Raw genomic sequence first — 13,697 nt, forward strand, 5'->3', positions numbered from 1 at the left:
GACTTGGAGGGAGCTCTTCCGCTTTATGACTGCTATTATGATGAGAGGACTGAGGAGAGCAAGCACTGGCACCCTGTGGACTAGGAATCAATCGAAAGGAAAACTGAGATTTTACTAGAGATGACTTTAAGAGGACACCGTCCTAAAGTGGACATAATGAAGATGATCACAACTACTATGGAGGAGTAACGAGGTATATGAGTTGTAAGAAGCCAGACGTTGCGCGAATATTGAGACGAATGAAAACTGAAACAGACAAGGAGATAGTCGCGTTCTATGAAGGGCGTAGAAGAAAAAAGTTGAGGGTGATAAAAGAGGTGCGCGTAAAGATGGGAATAAAGGAAAATTGCGATGAAAAAAAAAAGGAAGGAACCAGAGGAAGGAGAAAAAAAAAAGGGATGCGCAAATGTGAAAAGGTGTAAAAACTTGTGTGAGGAAAAAGATAAAAAAAGGCGCACACATGTAACAGTATGAACACGTCCGTCGGCGTTCAAAACAGTGAGGCAATACGGAGAACGATAGACAGTGAAAGAGATACAATCGAAGAGATGACGCGCTTTTGTTAAGTGGGCGGGGGGTTGAAACATGGAATGTTAGTACACTGTTAGCTGCACACATTATCAACTTGGCGGGCGGGTCAAAACAAGCATTGAAGTCCCCATAGTATCTGCTTTCTCTACATCTTACGTGCAACCTAAGAATATGGAGACAGACAATGTAAATTAACGCAGTTTTTGTTTTTTATACACTGTATATTTCTCTTACACAGAGAAGTAAAAAAAATAAGAATAGAAACTGCATTAAATCGTTCAAGGCATTAAGTAAAATACGCGCTAAACGGAGACACTAAAATGAACTCATTTACTCTCAAGACTGATCATAATTTAAATTCTCCTCACAGTATTAATACACCTACAAACATGGTGTCAATAAAAATTAGAGAAAATCCAAACTGGAGGATAATCTTTTTCTAGAAACGTTATGTTACATTACATTCTCGGAACAAGCGGCTGCAAAGAGAAACACAATGATGAAGAAGTTGATGAAGAAGGTTTATTAAAAGTAGTATTCAAAAATAGCACCCAAGTGGTGAAATACATGTGAATTTACAAGCATACTTTAAATATTTAAAAAGTACGAAAATCTTACATTTGACTTCAAAATTAAGAGTCTAAAGGGACTGGGAATTACAAGAGTCAGTAGTTATATACCAATGAAAAAACGCTTAGGTTTGCTTGACTACAAGGACTGGGTGTTAGACGCCATTGTTGGAAAGAAAGATTTTTTACATCTTTCGGTCCGGCATTTAAAGAGTGATACATGGTTTTTGTTGCGCAACTCATAAACGTGGCAATCGGCGCGCTTTGGTGGAATAAGGTGGTACAGCCGTGACCCAGGCACACAGATACCGTCCCAAACTTTCTTGCAGAGTTCGTCTCTTCTCACATTTAAGCGAGTGGAGTTTGCAGCCACAATGGCGTCTTTGTAGCTCAGCGCCGGAAATAATATACGCAGAGCTCTTTTCTGAACTCTTTCGATCATGTCCTTGAGGTAAATTGGTAGGCTAGTAGACCAAGTGACGCAGGCGTATTCGAGGACCGATCGTACCAAGGCATAAAATATGTTAATAAGGTCTTCGGGTGGAATTCCGGACCGCTTGAGCACTCTTAAGATGTAAAGACGTTTTGAGGCTTTGGAGACAATCTCACGCACGTGCTCATTCCACCCAAGAGTGTCGCTGATAGTGACTCCAAGGACCTTGTGTGAGGAGACCCGTTCTATGGGACGTCCATTGACGCACAAAGGGCCAAGATCTGGCCGTGTTTTAAGCGAACAAATCACAAGTTCCTTGCACTTCTTTGGGTTGAGGTTCATATTATTGCGCGACGACCACTGTGCAATGGCGTCAAGATCTTTCTGAAGGGACGATGTACCGCCTGATGGGATGACCTCGGATATTGTTAGGTCATCTACATATTTCCAGTGGCTCGATAGTAATGGAGTTTCAATCGCGAGATCGTTAATCATCAGGAGGAACAGGATGGGGCCAAGCTTAGTGCCCTGCGGGACTCCAGCGTGCACGGGCAACCAAGGGGATACAATGTTCTTAATCTTAACAGCTTGGCGACGGCCATAAAGAAAACTGCAAATCCATCGGATAATAAAACCACGGACCCCAAGGTGGATGAGTTTATTGACTAAGATAGTGTGGTCAATATGGTCAAAAGCCTTACTAAAATCCAGGAAGCAGGCCCTTAAGAACATACCTGGTTTGTCAATAGAGGACAACCAGTTGTGCATCATATCCAACAGGCAATAGATGGTTGAAGTTCCTTTGAGGCAGCCGAATTGGCTGAAATCGATGAGGTGCACAACATCCTCAATTAGCCATTCAACTACGAAATCCTCCAGGACTTTAGAGGCGATTGCTGTTAGGGAGATAGGTCTTAAATCTTCCCTACCGGTTATGGGCGTAACCTTGGGTACCGGTGTGACATTAGAGTCTTTCCATGCAGTAGGGAAGGAGCCTGATGCAATAGAGGTGTTGAATATTCGCGTGATCGGCTCAGCGAGCTCAGCAGCATATTCTTTCCAAATACGAGTCGGAATCCCATCAGGCCCAGGGGCCTTAAAGGCGCTGATGGCAAGTAGCTTTTTGTAGACCCTTTGTGTCTCGATCACGGGCGGTTGAGGGGATGGTAAGTAGCAGGGCAGTGCACTTGTATCAAGTGGCTTAATGTCAGATATTACAGATACAAAAAACTCATTAAGGCGTGATGCGAGAGTCGCGCCAGAGATAATTCTGCCTTCCTCGTCAGTATAACTGAGTTCGTTAGGGCGGCTAGCCTTCCCTGCAAGCTTATTCACCATACTCCACCATTTCCTCGGGTCAGTGCTCTTGAGGTTATTAACTTTGTTTTTATAGAACTCGCATTTCCGGCGGGTGATAACCTCTCTGACCTTATTTCTAAGGCGACGCCATTTCTCCTCCGGGCCATTTAGATAGGCGCGTTGGCGCTCTAATATGAGAGCCTTAATCTCAGGTGACATCCAAGGCTTGTCCATTGGATGAATCTTCACGTATTTGGACGGAAAGTAGATATCGCTGGCTGATGAAAGATCCTTAGTAAATGAGTCAGTGAGAGAGTCAACTGATGGTGAGTCACCGTCTACTTCTAAATCACTGAACCAACGGTGTGAACACGCCCACCTCCCAAAAGCGCTTATTGCCGACTGAGGAAAGCGACGCATCGGGATCCTTTTCTTTTCAACGCACAGCGGGTTTAGTTGGTTCATTGAAAGCGGATTCCAGTGAACAGAGCCATGGTCCGAAGACCCTAATTGCGCGCTGACAATTGGTTCGCTATAGTATTCACTAAAATCCGTTAAAATAAGGTCTAGTATGCTATTGCCCCGGGTGGGTCTGATAACTACTTGTTTTAGGTTATGATTGGCTAACATGTCTGAGATGTCCTGGGTGTTAAAATCGCCTAATAACACTACACCACAGTCTGGATAAGAAGTCTTTACGGAGTCTAGTGTTTCTATGATGTACATTGTGCGATCTCGCTGCACTTGCGCAGAGGCCACAGGAAAATACACCACCCCACATATAATACCAGATAGTGGGCGTGGTAGACGATGAGGGCGTAACCATAGCCACAAACACTCGTGTTCTGGAGACTCCAAGTCAGATCTACGCTTCAATCTTATCAGTTGGGAGAATTTTTCTTCAGAACTTGGGAGTTCATGAGTTAATTAATATAAACTAAGGTAAATGAACAATTCTCTTCAAGTTAAATTAAAAATAGCTTCAAAACACTTCACACGAAATACACTGATATTATACAAACCATGCTTAGTTGAAACTGTCCAAGCATGTCTTTAAAATCCTAGTTACATTATATTCAACCATGTGTGAGGATAACTATTACATTTTATACCAGCATTTACCAATGGTAGTTACAATAATTTGCAAAACTAAGATTGATTTTACAAAGCTTTCTTCTAAAACAGCAATGATACAGTATATCTTAAAACTTTTGACCACATAACGGGTTCTAATTACAAAAATACCAAATTATAAATTCTTAAACCTAACAAAGATATTATCAGACATCTTCAAACCATGCTGAGGTAAATTTAAAGCGATGAAAAAATTTCAAGTGATATTCAACAATTAGAAGTTTTATCCTGAAGCCCTGAACGTTTTCAATTACGCATTAGGTTTACATTAAATAATGAGCCTTTTCACCAATATAATTCCCATTGAGGACTAAATGGCTTACGTTAACTGCTTCTCTCATTTATAAGCGTAAATATTTTCCTGCTAGAAACAACAAATTCCATGTCACATACATTAAAAGTCATATCTATGGAAACTTTAATTATAGTGAACTCTGCGTCCCTCTTTCCTAGTTTAGATTACATGGACAATTTTCAGCCTCTCTGTCGTCGTTCTTTAAAACGAACGGAGAAGTGTTTGGTAAAACGGACAAAAATTGGCCAGACTCGTTTGATTGATAACAGGGTTGTAGCCAGCTTTTTGACTAAATGTAAGCCTCTTCCCTCACAAATTTCAGTTTTTGTTTCAACATTTGCAAGAGTCATATTATCTTTTAGTAAAAGTCAAGCAAGCAGAAAACAATTGTAAGCCGGGCCTACGGGACTAAAGGCTGGCTACACCCCTAAAAGTAGGTGTAATGTCTCTAACATATGGTTAGTAAATTTAATAACATCATCTCTGATGTTTACTTCTTCAAATTAAGCTTAGAATGGCAATCTTGGCACTGACAGAACTAGATTGCATTAAAATGGATTGAGTTGGAAATGGTAATCAATTTTTTTGTAAAGATGAAGGTAAATTGTAACAAAGTAATTTATGATGTAGAAAACCGTCTAAGATCAATTCACATATTCAAACAAAGTTTTGGAAATAAAAATTCGCCAACTTTTGCAAATGACGAATTGTTTCTTTGCTTATCAAAAGCTTAGAGCATAAAGGTAATTAAAATCCGGTGGAAAAGCCCCAGGTTGGGTAAAAGAAATAAACTTTACATTATTTACCATACAACTGATTGTAATACAGGAACAGAGCTGAGTGACATGTTGGTGGAAATGGAAACCTCGTTCATAACAGAGGCCTTGTTGCATTTCGTTCTCTTCGCAAGCATTTAAATTTGTTAAGGTAACAAAGAATGATAATTCCACTGATCAAAATATAATGAAATAGACTGGTTTATTTCTTCACCATAGTAAAGTTGCACATCTCAAGTTCCATTTAACAAAAAAATAAAAAGGAAAGAAAAATAGCCAAAAATTGTTTAAAATAGAGAAACATTGAAACCTTCCAAGTTCCTACTTCATTCTTTTGAGATGAAAAAAAACATTTTCTCATTTATTTGATTTTCTATTCATATTTTCTCTTTCCTTTGCCATCAGGTCAAACGTGAGGTCATCTCCAATCAGCAAAAAGGGCGCCCAGTATTTGATGTCGTGGAACTCATCTGATTCTCTGAGGCTTTTCATGGCCAGGTTCAGTGACTTGCTTGTAGGTTTACCTTCTGCAAGGTGTTGATAAAAGCATTTCATGAACTGGAGAGTAGCCTCGTCATCAATCGCCCACAGGGACACCACAACAGACCGAGCACCAGCCCCCATAAAAGCGCGCGCAATGCCAACCACACCTTCGGCCTTGATCTCGCCCCGACCACTGTGGCAGCAACTGAGCACAACAAGTTTGGTGCGAAGTTGAACATTCAACACATCTCGAATCGTTAAAATGTAATCCTCCTTCTCCGTAGGCACACTAGATATTCGGTCTAGGTCAGGTGTAAGAGCAATTTCGCCAGTTTCCGGACATCCGTGTGCTGCAAAGTGAACAAGGGAAACGGAACTGAGTCTTTTCAACACCTCACGTTTCGTGGCTTGTCTGCCAGTGATTGGCGTGATATTTAGAATTTTTCCGATCATTTGTACTTCTTCTTTCGCACACGGAAGCTGCTCGAGGACTTTTTCTCCCTCACTGTTAGTAACCTCAGATACCCACGGATCTCCTACAAGTAAGGCACCACTGCTTTTGTGATAATCATCTGGGCAATCGGCAATGAGTCTAAGACTTGCTAACGATGGAGCGACTCGGATTGTGAACGATTCACACAGGTATTTAGAATTACCATCCTTCAATGCAGCGTAAGGAGCGATCCACAGGGGTCCATCAGGAATAATGAGTAGCTCATCCCCTTCAATCAGGTCAGCCACTGGCTTCATAACGATATCATACAAAGTGCTCAAGCATCCGTCTTGTTGGATGTGAGGTTGAGGGTCGGCTTCTTTGGTTTTCTCATCCACTTTTGAACGGCCCTCCCTCAAAGCATCTAAAGATCGATTCTCGCATCTCACATTAGAACGAACACCAAGTTGTGTATAAACACCGAGCATGAACGACTCAAAGGACTGGCTAGATCCACTATTCTCTGAAACAAAACCTTTGAGTTTACTTTGTCTTAACTGAACTTGTTTTCCTTCGGACACAACCCAAAGATTGACGTTAGCCTCGTCCACTGCCTGAAAGACAGTGTTTGATGGAACGTTTTTTAAAACAACGCAATCTTCATCTTCTCCCTTGTGCTGACTTGTTCCACCACAAAAACTGGATTCCATGAGGTCGGTCAGAGCTTGAGCTCGTCCTTTCTCAGCAACAAATAAGGCTTCATCTACATTACCTTGTTCTACGAGAACTCTCCACAAACTCGTATACGCCATTTGATGCTGATTTCGAAAATATACTTTCCACTCATCTTTAGATTTTAAAAGTACTCTCAAGAGATTGAATAAGTTTATGCTAGCTTGGTTCAACTAGTTCAACGGCTTTTGGCAGTCCACCTTGCAACTCAAAAACGTATCCTACTGAATAGTAGGCCATTGCCTCCAAGCATTTGTCTCCTACTTCTTTAGCTATTTTAAGATTTAGGTCGTGGTACTCTATGGCTTTTTTGAAATCACTCAGACGGCGATAAGCATTGCCAAGATTGCCATAAGCACCACCCTCCCCATGCCTGTCTCCTACTTCTTTAGCTATTTAAGATCTAGGTTGTGGTACTCTATGGCTTTTTTGAAATCACCCAGACTAAAATAAGCATTGCCAAGATTGCCATAAGCAACACCCTCCCCATGCTTGTCTCCTACTTCTTTAGCTATTTTAAGATCTAGGTTGTGGTACGCTATGGCTTTTTTGAAATCACCCAGACTAAAATAAGCATTGCCAAGATTGCTATAAGCACCACCCTCCCCACGCTTATCTCTTACTTCTTTAGCTATTTTAAGATGTAGGTTGTGGTAGCCTCCCCAAGCTTGTCTCCTACTTCTTTAGCTATTTTAAGATGTAGGTTGTGGTACTCTATGGCTTTTTTTAAATCACCCAGACGGCCATAAGCATTACCAAGATTGCCATAAGCACCACCCTCCCCATGTTTGTCTCCTACTTCTTTAGCTATTTGAAAATGTAGGTTGTGGTACTCTATGGCTTTTTTGAAATCACCCAGACGGCTATAAGCATTGCCAAGATTGCCATAAGCACTACCCTCCCCATGCTTGTCTCCTACTTCTTTAGCTATTTTAAGATGTAGGTTGTGGTACTCGATGGCTTTTTTGAAATCACCCAGACTAAAATAAGCATTGCCAAGATTGCCACAAGTGTTACCCTCCCCATGCTTGTCTCCTACTTCTTTAGCTATTTTAAGATCTAGGTTGTGATACTCTATGGCTTTTTTGAAATCACTCAGACTCTGATAAGCATTGCCAAAATTGCCATAAGCACTACCCTCCCCATGCTTGTCTCCTACTTCTTTAGCTATTTTAAGATGTAGGTTGTGGTACTCTATGGCTTTTTTCAAATCACCCAGACTAAAATAAGCATTGCCAAGATTGCCATAAGCACCACCCTCCCCATGGTTGTCTCCTATTTCTTTAGCTATTTTAAGATGTACGTTGTGGTACTCTATGGCTTTTTTCAAATCACCCAGACGGTTATAAGCATTGCCAAGATTGCCATAAGCACTACCCTCCCCATGCTTGTCTCCTATTTCTTTAGCTCTTTTAAGATGTAGGTTGTGGTACTCCATGGCTTTTTTCAAATCACCCAGACTAAAATAAGCATTGCCAAGATTGCCATAAGCATTAGCCTCCCCATGCTTGTCTCCTACTTCTTTAGCTATTTTAAGATGTAGGTTTTGGTACTCTATGGCCTTCTTGACATCACTCAGACGGCCATAAGCATTGCCAAGATTGCCATAAGCACTACCCTCCCCATGCTTGTCTCCTACTTCTTTAGCTATTTTAATGCGTAGGTTGTGGTACTCTATGGCTTTTTTGAAATCACCCAGACGGCGATAAGCATTGCCGAGACTGCCATAAGCACCACCTTCCCCATGCTTGTCTCCTACTTCTTTAGCTATTTTAAGGTGTAGGTTGTGGTACTCTATGGCTTTTTTGAAATCACCCAGACGGCCATAAGCTTTGCCAAGATTGCCATAAGTGTTACCCTCCCCATGCTTGCCTCCTATTTCTTTAGCTCTTTTAAGATGTAGGTTGTGGTACTCCATGGCTTTTTTCAAATCACCCAGACTAAAATAAGCATTGCCAAGATTGCCATAAGCATTAGCCTCCCCATGCTTGTCTCCTACTTCTTTAGCTATTTTAAGATGTAGGTTTTGGTACTCTATGGCCTTCTTGACATCACTCAGACGGCCATAAGCATTGCCAAGATTGCCATAAGCACTACCCTCCCCATGCTTGTCTCCTACTTCTTTAGCTATTTTAATGCGTAGGTTGTGGTACTCTATGGCTTTTTTGAAATCACCCAGACGGCGATAAGCATTGCCGAGACTGCCATAAGCACCACCTTCCCCATGCTTGTCTCCTACTTCTTTAGCTATTTTAAGGTGTAGGTTGTGGTACTCTATGGCTTTTTTGAAATCACCCAGACGGCCATAAGCATTGCCAAGATTGCCATAAGTGTTACCCTCCCCATGCTTGTCTCCTACTTCTTTAGCCTTTTTAAGATATAGGTTGAGGTACTCTATGGCTTCTCCTCCCGGATTATAGAGGTCTACGACTTTCTTGACATCACCTGAACTTGCACTACCAAGGTCATGACTAATAGGATCTTTTTCCTCCATGGAGTTATCTCCCACTTCACTGACAGACTGAAGTCTTAATGACAACAAGATCCTATTGTTTTTGTCAATCTTTTTTATGTTAAGGGTTAAAAATGTGGAAAAACAAAAAAGATTATGTTTCTGATCATATTGATATGTAATAGTCCAAATTTAACATTTGCGTGCTTGGTTCCCAAGCTTCTGAACAAGAGCAATGACTAAGGGTGACCTTCTTATGATAAAAACTGAGTAGCACTTGCTCAATTTTTTAATTAATACAGCTTTAACATCAGACAAATGTTTTACAGCAGTGGAAGAAGAAATTAGTCTACAACACAAATACATGTCTTTAAAATTTTTATTTGTTCATAGTAAAGCACAACGAAAGTTTCCGAGTTTCTAAGTAGTGGAAAAAGGTTGATGGCAAGAAAATCTGCATAAGATATGTAAACATTACCAAGCTTTTTGTACTGGCTTTTTTTAGAGAGATCATCTACCCACATACTATGTATAAACTGGATGAATATTAGTCTTTTAACCCTTTAACTCCCATGAGTGACCAAAAGAGAATTTCTCCTTTCAATAGCAATACAATATCAGCAGGTAAGTGTTGATAGTAAAGAAAAATATATCAATTTGAGGATAATTAGTTGATCCAACCCTGAATTCTATGCACTAACATTACATTACAAGAATTGTATGGTTGACAGTAAGGATAATTACAATTTGGTCTGGGAATTAAAGGGTTATCTAAACTAATGTACCAGTTATTGGCATGGATAGTAGAACTAACACTATGAACTCAAAACCCATGAAAATCTTGTGAAATAATTCATTGTAAATTCACAGATTTTTCACAGGATTTTCATGGTTAAATCAATGACATTTTCGTGGTCTCAGTGCCATGAAAAAGAACCGGAAAAATCCCATGAAAAACCTGTAAAAATTTCCATATTCACGACCCATGAAATATTGGGTAAAGTGACCTAGAAGCCATGAAATACCCATGAAAATGGCATTTCATGGCCTTTTCAAAGGTACTGAGAAACCCATGAATTTCAAGCCCAAAATTTCATGGTGTCAAAGTTCACTAGTTTTTAATGGGTAGCAACAAATCATGACCCATGAATATCCTGTGAATATGTAAAAAATTCATAGACCATGAAAATTTTCCTTGAATTTTCATGGCCTCTACATGGTTTTTTCATGGCACATGAAAGTTAATTGCCAGTTAGTTTTCATGGGGTTGTTAGGAATATACAAGCACCATGAAAATTCTTTGGAAACCCTATGAATTTGGAATTAAAAATTCTTCACTTTTCTTGTACCAAAGACTGTACTACAGTGTATAGCTTGCAGCACACCACAACTGTAATACATACACTATCACTTAAATTATACACTGAAGAACTAACCTATCTGTGAAACTTCTTGGTCCTGTTGTACAAGCACACACACATGAAAGACATGACCAGAAGTCTGGATTCTCTGATAGTTTATTTTGTTTCACCAGCTGTATATAAATATTACTTTAGGATTCCAAAATTGTGATAATTCAGTTTACACTTTCTTAAATAAAAAAAGTTGGTATGAAATTTTCTGCATAAAATTAAGATGTTAATGATTTTTAGCTCTATTTTGATATCACTGATTTTCCTTGTGGAGACAGATTCTGCTCCTATATTTCTGTTTATTTAAACTATTTTGAAGGTATATTATAAATAAATTTGATGTGAAAAATATTTGGACGAAATTATTGAAAATATACTCACTGGTTTGATGTATTTTTGTCTAAACTTCAAATATCATTTCCTTCGTCTAAAATCATGTGTAAAATGTTATGGACAGTTATTGTAATGTCTATTTATGTAACAGCATTCATGTAAATTTCTTGATATGTTTTACACTTGTGATCAATACTCTCAAGGTAACTAACAACAAAACAATTACCAACTTTCGGCACTCTTGCATGTGTGAAGATATACCTATGGCTGACTATGTCAGTGTCTCTCTGTTTTGGCCACCTGAATGTGCCATCCTTCTTTCGGTTATCATTACTATTTGCATCTTCATCATCATTTGGACCAAGATAGGCTGCTTTAGCAAGTTTGCATTTCCTTTCATCAGTTTTGTAGACCAACACTCTTCACTGTTTGCAAAATAAAGGGAGCACATCATCAGTTATCTAAGAGCCTTTCTTATGTACGTAGTAAACCTAGAAATGGATAACTCGCCAAAACAGGTTCTTTTCAACATGAAGCCGTCAGATATTAAGCGACGCACTGTGGAAGTGAGGTGAGGTATTTCGTATTCAGAATTTGACTGTATTTTTTATTCCTAAGAACGGTCGTAAGTATTTCCATACAAACTCTTGTGATGTTTCGCCAGATGATCACAGAATAAAATTTTCAAGTTAAATCAATAGTTAGTGTGCGCGCTCCGATGTTTACGCGTAATAAGATGACCAAGCTTGAACTTACCCCTTCACATTGTAATGCATATCGATAACTTCATCTTGAGGAAACCTCTTTGAAAAAACTTTTCAGACGGTCCATTGCGTTGATCTGGAAAAAAAGAGACTGCTACACAAACACTACGAGAAATGCAATTGGAATGGAACCATTCCGTTCGAGGTACGAAAAAAACCGCCACTTCTTCGTAAATCACGTGTACTTTCACGTGGTGACCTTAGGTCATCGCAGCCATCATAGGTCAGCGGTCACATAGTGACCTCACAGGTTATCGTGTTCGACGTTACGAAATGACTCCGAAGAGGTTTCGTTGCTGCGTCTGTAATCTTACAAAATAAAGAAGCACAAAAAGCTGTTCGGTATTTGGAATTCGAAGCAAGTAACAACCGACAGGACATCAGAGTCCAAGAAAGTCAGAGCTGACATCGACAGTGATTCCTGTGAAAGCGATCACGAAATCAACAACGATGTTGTAGAAGACGATCTCAATGAATACATGAAGGTAACGTTTCATCCCGACTGAGAAGATGGCCTGACTCTGTTAACCGGCGACTCTATGAACGAGGTAAAAATAGAATTTTTTTCAGGTTACATTTGCACACTATTCAAAGTTCCAAATTGAGGTGACAAAGTGATTGATTTGTCATTGTTTTGTTCCACATTTCGTGTAGATGCAATGCGTACCATTGCTGTACAACTTAAGCATCTGTACTCTGCAGGTGCCTTACTGGAAAAGCCCTAGAAGATTCCTCAGCCGTAGGAATGTAAGAGAAGGCCTTGAACAGGTTTCCAGAGTCATGGCTAACAATCAAAGCCAGCAGTGAGGCAGAAAAAATTCAACAAAGTCGTCCAGGCATGGCGAAGGCAAAAAGGCCCCAAAAAATCAAAGTGAGGATCAAACATCTGGGTCATTGCCTCCAGCCCCATTTGTCTCAACAAAGGAGCAAATTGAAGATCCATTGTTTTTAGTCATTGTTTTGTGATTTCCTGTACATTTTACGTTAACAAAGGCCACTTAAGATGTTTAGGGACATTTTCATTCGACAGTTTTCGCGCTGTACACCAAAATTCCATCAGTGGATAAATTTATAATAAGTCAGTTCCACGGATCATGAAAGTCAGCTCGTTGACAAATCAGTGACTGTGATGAACTCATTAATACCACTTTTAATGGCCTATGGATTCGTCAATGAAATTCTTGGGCAACAGATTTCAGGAAATATTCATGGCCCATTAATTTTGTTCTCCCAAAACAAATAAATTGTTAGCCCATGAAATGCTGTTTGATTGCAATTCATGGGCATGAAATTCATTCTGATGACTTTCTGGGGAAACTAATGGGTCATGAAAGTAGACTTTAAAGAAATTCATGGGTCATGAAAGTAGGCATATAAAGAAATTCATGGGTCATGAAATTAATTCTGGTGACTTTCATGGCAAATCAATGGGTTATAAAAATTGACTTTGAAGAAATTCATGGGTCATGAAAAAAATTCCCCTAATTCATGGAAAATTCATGGCTAAAAATAACCCCATGAAATTTCATTTTGCAGTATTCATGGGCCATGAAATGATCTTCATGGGTTTTTCACACGAAATTCATGGAATTTTCATAAAACTACAGTTTATAGTGTAAGTCAAATTGGCTAAAAGGAGTAATTTCATTAATAAGTCATGAGGTAATAACTTCTCCTATGTTTTTCAATCAAACACACTTAAAGTATATGAGCTGACAAGTTCCCATCATAATTAATTCTTTGTATTTTCTCCCTGGAAACATCAAATTATGGAAACTTTTTCCATTATACCCTGGTTAAAAATGAAAGATTCCTTCAAAGGATACGGCTTGTCCCTTATCACACCAAGTGATTGCTTCTTCAAATCTCTTCAGTTCAACACAAGCAGTGGCTCCTGTAGGCAACAACATAAAAAAAGCATATTATTTCTGTAGCTCAATTCTGAAATAAGAACCTGAAACCATTGAAAGCACTACAGACCAGAAGAAAAAAAGACAAAACAAAACAAAACAAAAAACTGAATGGAAAAGAATAAACAGGCCCTATTAGGT

General features: G+C 39.4%; 3 protein-coding genes across 5 annotated transcripts in view; 1 reads left to right on the forward strand and 2 right to left on the reverse strand.

Annotated features, from left to right (window-relative positions):
• The window catches only part of LOC149034710 (supervillin-like), a 122,275-nt gene that overhangs the window by 47,740 nt on the left and 60,838 nt on the right, over positions 1-13,697 (forward strand). The window lies entirely within an intron of this gene.
• Positions 5,222-7,333, reverse strand: LOC149034717 (tetratricopeptide repeat protein 28-like). The gene has a single exon (XM_089194377.1). The coding sequence runs from the start codon at positions 6,763-6,765 to the stop codon at positions 5,395-5,397; it is 1,371 nt and encodes a 456-aa protein (XP_089050503.1). The 5' UTR covers positions 6,766-7,333; the 3' UTR covers positions 5,222-5,394.
• Positions 6,797-13,697, reverse strand: part of LOC149034718 (dnaJ homolog subfamily C member 7-like) — a 13,937-nt gene continuing 7,036 nt past the window's right edge. The window contains exons 5-7 of the mRNA XM_089193792.1: positions 13,473-13,540; positions 8,719-9,248; positions 6,797-6,800 (exon numbers count right to left, since the gene is read on the reverse strand). Of these exons, the coding sequence (XP_089049918.1) occupies positions 6,797-6,800; positions 8,719-9,248; positions 13,473-13,540 (602 nt within the window). The remainder of the gene's footprint in view (positions 6,801-8,718; positions 9,249-13,472; positions 13,541-13,697) is intronic.

Source organism: Pocillopora damicornis, chromosome 14 (assembly GCF_964200805.1).
Source record: "Pocillopora damicornis chromosome 14, jaPocDami1.2, whole genome shotgun sequence".
In the NCBI taxonomy this organism is placed as follows: domain Eukaryota; kingdom Metazoa; phylum Cnidaria; class Anthozoa; order Scleractinia; family Pocilloporidae; genus Pocillopora; species Pocillopora damicornis.